Source organism: Acomys russatus, chromosome 23 (assembly GCF_903995435.1).
Source record: "Acomys russatus chromosome 23, mAcoRus1.1, whole genome shotgun sequence".
Taxonomy (NCBI): Eukaryota; Metazoa; Chordata; class Mammalia; order Rodentia; family Muridae; genus Acomys; species Acomys russatus.
In genome coordinates this window covers 45,174,867-45,180,978 of record NC_067159.1, presented here as the reverse complement: position 1 = coordinate 45,180,978, position 6,112 = coordinate 45,174,867, and the positions used below count along the sequence as shown (strand labels likewise).

The 6,112-nt window shown below is 51.2% G+C and overlaps 1 protein-coding gene across 2 annotated transcripts in view; it reads left to right on the top strand.

Moving 5' to 3' along the window:
- The first annotated feature begins 630 nt into the window (after positions 1-630).
- The window catches only part of Lmo4 (LIM domain only 4), a 16,348-nt gene continuing 10,866 nt past the window's right edge, over positions 631-6,112 (top strand). Inside the window, exons 1-2 of one of the 2 annotated variants that reach the window (XM_051165419.1) lie at positions 631-1,014; positions 3,810-4,048. In XM_051165419.1, the coding sequence (XP_051021376.1) occupies positions 3,813-4,048 (236 nt within the window). In that variant the 5' untranslated portion in view covers positions 631-1,014; positions 3,810-3,812. Of the gene's footprint in view, positions 1,015-3,465; positions 3,605-3,809; positions 4,049-6,112 lie in introns of those variants that run through there. The other variant, XM_051165420.1, reaches the window with a different exon arrangement.

The window sequence follows — 6,112 nt, the reverse complement described above, 5'->3', positions numbered from 1 at the left end:
GCAGGTGTGGTCCGGAGCCTGAGCACGCGCTCGCTGGCCGCGTCCCCCTCGCCACCCCGGGTCCCCTCCACATCCTCCGACCCCAGCCCCCCTCCCCCCCTTCTTCCCGGGCCGGGCCCGCTCACTCGCCCGCCTCGCTCCCCGCCCCCCGAGTCTCGTTTCAGTCACCCTTTGTCCTTCCCCGGATTGGCAGGTTTTATTATTCCGCCTGAACAATCCGGCCGCCCAGTGGCTGAGGGTCGCTGACGTCGGCGGCAGAGCCGGGGAGTAGTTGGGATTCTGCTCTGTCAGTAACACATGTGTAAGCGCCGCCGAAGGAGCGAACGAGCCGGTTGGAGGCCCACGCCGCCGCCTCCGAGCCGGGCAGCAGCAAGCGGGGCGTCCGATCGGTCCAGCGCTCCCGGCCAGCCCGCAGCTCCCCACTCCGTGCGCCCTCGCACCGGCCGCGGGGCCAAGCTTGCACCGCCGCTCCCGAGCCGCGGGTCGCGGGAGGGGGAGCTCGGCCGAGCCGCCGGCGGCCCGGAGCGGGCGGGCGGGCGGGCGGGAGGAAGGCGGCGGCGGAGGAGGAGGAGCGCGGGCGCGGCGGGGGCGGGGGCGCGTACAAAGTGAAGCCACATTGCCAAACTTGCAGCCGCGATTGCAGCAGTGGCTGCCGCTGCGCCGCGCGGGCCGGGCCGAGGGCGCCTGCAGCTGCTCGCGCGCAGCCGGGGGCTGAGGACCGGGACCCTAGGGCTGAGACTTGACACTTTCTGCGAAGGGCCGCCTGCCACTTAGCGTGGGGCTCCCTCTACCCGCCCCAGAGCCACGCGATTTAAAAAAAAAAAAAAAAAAAAAAAAAGGCAGCCCTTAGCCCCCTCCTCCCCTTTCCTGCTTCTGCGAGAACTCCCTCCCTCCCTCCAGCTCCACCGGCCCCGGCGCCCCTGCCCTGGAAGCCGAGCGGCTCCTCTCGCATTTCGCCGCCACCGCCGCCGCCGCCGCCGCCTCTCGCAGTATTGCAATATAGGGGAGAAGCAGGTAAGGGGGTGGCTGGGGGCGCCGCGGGCCCGGAGGGGGCGAGGGTGGGAGGAAGGGAGGGGGAGTTGATCGGGGCCCGGGCTGTTTTCTTTGGCTTCCTTCCCTTGACCGTCCCAAATTGCAAGTAAACAATACGTCGCCTTAGATAATGCGTGAGTCTGAAACTACCCGAGGCCGGCCTGCGAGCTAGCACAGAGGGCAGCCCGGGGCCGCCAGCTTTGTAGCGGTTCCTTGCTTACAAAAGGGTTCTTGGAGACCCGGCTGGTGGGGACCCTGAAGAGGGCTGGGGGGGGGGTGCAGTTCCAGTTCTTAAAGGAAAGGCAGGGCTGCTTAGCTGAGAAGTGGTGTGTGCGTGGGTGGGGGCGATAGTCATGACCCCCCAACACTATTTGAAACGGACCGAAACGCTCTAAGTGACCAGGATTCGGCGTTGCTGATTCTTTTTAAAAGAATTCCTCTTGGCTTACAAGTCTTTTGTTCCAATCCAGGAGAAATCCGGTGAATCACCTAATTAAAATCAAGACATGAATTAAGCATCCATTTTTGTACTACAAATGGCCAGCCCTACGTTTGTCCCTCCCTTGGTCTCCATTAAAAAACACCAGAGACGTTGTTAAAGGGGGCAGATTTTGCCTCTAGCTGCCAGCTCTGCTTTCTATTTCACTGACTATCCCAGGACCTAAATTGCTTGGCTATGTAATTGCTAGAGTATAAGCCTATTTAACTTAAAAGCTTTCTTTCTTTCTTTTTTTTTTTTTTTTTCCAACTCTAAATGAAACTTGATGAGGGCCCGTCCTTAGTTATCAGGGGAGTCAGTTTCTGGTCAGTCCTCTTGATTCATCTCTTTTAGATTTAATCAGCATTAAGGTATTGCTTGTCCTTAAGAGCTTTAGCTAATGGGGTTACTGGATGCTTTTCTCAGTGTAATGTTTCCTTTTCAAAAAAAATATACATATATATTTACCTCTCACTAAAGATGGGGGCGGGGAGCAGCTTGGAGTCTCCTCCCTCCCCCTCCCCTCTTAAAAAGGAATTCGGAGCGATTAAAACGTTGAGAGGGGGCCAGTTTAAAGACCTAGGGCAGGAAATGCAGATTCATTTGGGTTAGGGCTGAAATTGTAACAAAAAGCAATTCCTCGAGTAAATGCATCAGATAAATCAATTTACATAAAGGTATGATGCATTCGGATAAATGCAATGCTAATGGGTTTTAGAGCGGTCCTGTTTCCAGAGTCTCGGGGTTTTGTTACAGCTTAATTGGTGCAGTTCTTATTCTGGTTTATTGTGCGGTCACTGGACACACGTTCCGGGACTCTTTCGGAGGAAATGTGTTTAAAATCGGCCTATTTAAGGAACCGGAGTCCTTCTTTCGTTCCCTCTCCCCGGTTCTTTGCAGCAGTTAAGTTGGGCTGGGGACAGACAAAGTTCGCCCTCTCCCTACTGAGGTATCAGCTGAACGTCTTGAGCAGATAGCTGGGAGCCTGGGGGGAGCCTACACTCTCGCCTTACAGAGGACAAAGACAAAACAAGCTGCTTAATTGGCAGTAAATAACTTGATCTTTTTATAGAATAAGTGACTGGAGAAACACTTTATTGGACTCCAGATTGGAGGCAACAAATTAATCGGTTTAAGCTAAGCTTTATAAATTGATTCCTATATTATACCCCAGTTACTTCTCTTGTGGCATTCATTAGAAAGAGTGTGTGTTGGGGGGGGGTGTTTAAAAGCAGTTTTGGGTGACAACAGGACTGGCTTGAATTTAACTTGTGTGTCCCTCAATAGTGCCTCCTCGCATATTATCTATCACACACACACACACGCACACACACCCCTTTGGAGGAACAAAGCTCTCGCATTTAAATTGCTGATCAAGGGCAGATTAGCGAGACCAAAGTGGAGAGTGTTTGTATAGGAAGTTAACAGGCATCCTAAAGTTCAATGATCTATTATCCTTGCCTGCGTCCTGAAAACACTCACTGATCTTCAAAATGAAATGAGATTTTGAACAATAATGGGAGATGGCGGTCACCACAATGGCATGTGAAAGGTGCTGTTTAAAATACGAAAAACCAGTTTCGCAACTTTACACCCGGCACCCCCCCTACCCCACCCCCGCCACCTTGCTTCCCCTCCCACCATCCCCATCTCCCCCTCTCGGCCTTTCCCTCCCTCCCACTTCACCCCCCGCCCCCTCCTTGCAGAAAACCCCGAACTATTTGCAACTTGTGAACCGCAGCCTCACTTCCCCAGGCAGGCAGAGCTCGGGAGGGAACGTGGTTGCGGCAGGGCGGCCACCTCCAGCGGCCCGCGGCTGGCTCGCGGGGCTCGGCGGGGGCCGGGGAGGGGCCGGGCGCGGCGGTGGGTGGGTTTGACCCTCATTTGCTGGAGGCGGGCGGCGGCGGGAGGAGCGGGAGGAGGCGGGCGCTGGGAGGAGGGGGGAGGAGGAGGAGGAGGCGCCGCGAGGGGTGGAGCGCGCCACCGAGCTTGGCTCTTGGAGTTTTGACAGTCCCCGAGCTGAAATTGTCAGTGGCGGCAAGCGCTTTGGAAAGTTGAGAGCAGCTCGTGGCCCCAGAACAAAGCTTGAGAAAAGTAAACAGGCGGCTGCTGCCTGCGAGCCTCCCTCTTTTCCTTCTCTCGGATCGGCCACCTTCCCGCCCTGGCCCTGCCTGCTGCTTCTCTTGCAGCCACTCCGGGGAGGGAGGAGGGGAGCGCGCTGGCTTCAGGCGCCCCGCGATTGACTTCTAACTTTTGCATCGCCCGTTTTGTCTTTCTCTCTCTCTCTTTCTCTCTCCAGACCATGGTGAATCCGGGCAGCAGCTCGCAGCCGCCCCCGGTGACGGCCGGCTCCCTCTCCTGGAAGCGCTGCGCAGGCTGCGGGGGCAAGATTGCAGACCGCTTTCTGCTCTATGCTATGGACAGCTACTGGCACAGCCGCTGCCTCAAGTGCTCCTGCTGCCAGGCGCAGCTGGGCGACATCGGCACGTCCTGTTACACCAAGAGCGGCATGATCCTCTGCAGAAATGACTACATCAGGTAAGTCGGCTGCCTTTCTGCCAGATGGGCAAGAGTAAGGCCAGAGGTTACCAGGGGTTTAAGGAAGGATCGGACATCTTTTGGCGATCTTGTCAGTCTTCACTTTAAAAAAACAAAACAAAACAAAAATCCAAAAAGAAATAAACAAACAAAACCCAGCCCCAAACCAAAAACCTCTTTAGTTGGCAGCATTTAAGGGACTCAAGAAAGCATGTGTCACTTTTACAGTATTTAATCGCAGACTAAGGTCTGGTGGTATGTGGGTGGTTAGGTGTCCAAAGTTGAACACCCTCTGGATTAAGTTCTGTGTAGCCTCAGTTTGGGGTTCAGATTAAAAGTAAACATGTCTAAAATGTGGGCGTTCGGGTGCTTTCTTAGAGCTAGGCAGGGACTCATGGGGACACTTAGAGACAAAAGGTTTACTTAAAAATAAAGTGCAGTTAGTGAGAAATTCTTCGTCTCTAGTGATGGCTAATTATGATATTTACATAAGCGCTTTTTAGCTTTTGAGCAGAATGCTGTGACTCATTCTTAGTGTTCCTTGTGAAAAACACTGATTACCCATCAGTTTAAAGACTTGTAATTTTTTATAGTAAATAATAATATTAATAAAATAAAAGCAAGACTTAGTGGTAGTGTTTATCTTCATAGGCTCAGTAGAAAGGTTTGGTATGCTCACTGTTGGTGTATGGGAAAGTTTGTGGTTTTTACTTTTTTTACTTTTTATTTTTTGCATTTGAAGAATGTTGGGGTTTGTTTTGTTGTTGTTGTTGTCATTTGTAGCACTGCCTTTGATTCCCAAGAGAGAGGATAGGGTTATGCTAATCTAGCATTTTAAAGCAATTCCTAAAGTATAGGAACAGTCATGCCCGTGTAAGCAGTCTTTTCCAACAGCCTTCAGGGCAGCTAATGGAAAGAATTCAGGAGGTCAGGTGCCTATAGGATCTTTTCAGGTGAACTCAAGCTCCTTAAACTCATTAATTTGAAAGGAGGCATTTGAAGGATTACACATTTAATTTGAGTAAATGGTTTGATAGACTGACGCACATGAATGCTTCTAGGAGGTGTTCTGTTTCAACATCCAGTAATTAACACACACACACACACACACACACACACACACACACACACACACACACACACACACCGATGCCACTGGGGGGGAAAAAAACGTGGTTCAAAGAATTATTCTATTTAAGTCCATGTTCTAAACCTTTGTCTGTATAGTGATTTGCAGAAAATCCAGTTCTGTCTTTATTGCTGGTAAATCAGTGGATGAGACATTTTATTCAGATTTTAGCCCGGTGGAGTTATCATCTGTGGCTGATGCTGCCCAAGTTCCCCGTGCAGCTTGGAACTGAATCTGGGTGTGTTTGCCTCTGGTGATAATCATTTGAAGAAAGGGATGGAGTGAAATGACGTTTGGTTATTCTGATAATGCAAACTGTATCCACTCTGCTGCCATCCTCCGAAACATGGGAGGCAGAGGGCTTGTATATTTAAATGAATAGGGCTGCATTAATTTCACTAAGTGTTCTTTTAGAAGTAAATGTTGGAAAATCAGCAGGAGCTTGGGTGTAATGCTTTCTGGTTCTCTTTCCAAGCGGTGCCATGAGCTTTGACAATATTGTAATTAAGCGGAGACAAAAGTGTTGTAAGAAAGGATGGTGGTTTGAAGCGGAAAAATTGACTGTGCAGTTAAGATTTGGTGAATGCAGTTTCATCTCTTCGAATGTCTTCAAAGGAGGGGAAGCCTATCTTCGCTTCTGATTACCACTAATTAAACAGGAGATGGGTCCACTTGATTCCCATGGGACAAGTTTAGGCAAGTGGCTTCCTGGGAACGAAGTCCATTGCTTTCCTTATTCCTGGGGCTAAATAATAAAGGTCCTTTGGGTGTTTTGGGGGAGAGAGGGTTAGTGGAGGGTGTACACACTAAACCTTAGGTAATCTTGGAGTCTTGCTTTTTTTTTCCCTCTGAACTTGCATCAGGCTTGCTCTAGAACTAGCTGCTACTCCGAGAAACTTGTCTGCCCCAGAGAGAGGAATTCTAGTTCAGTGCCA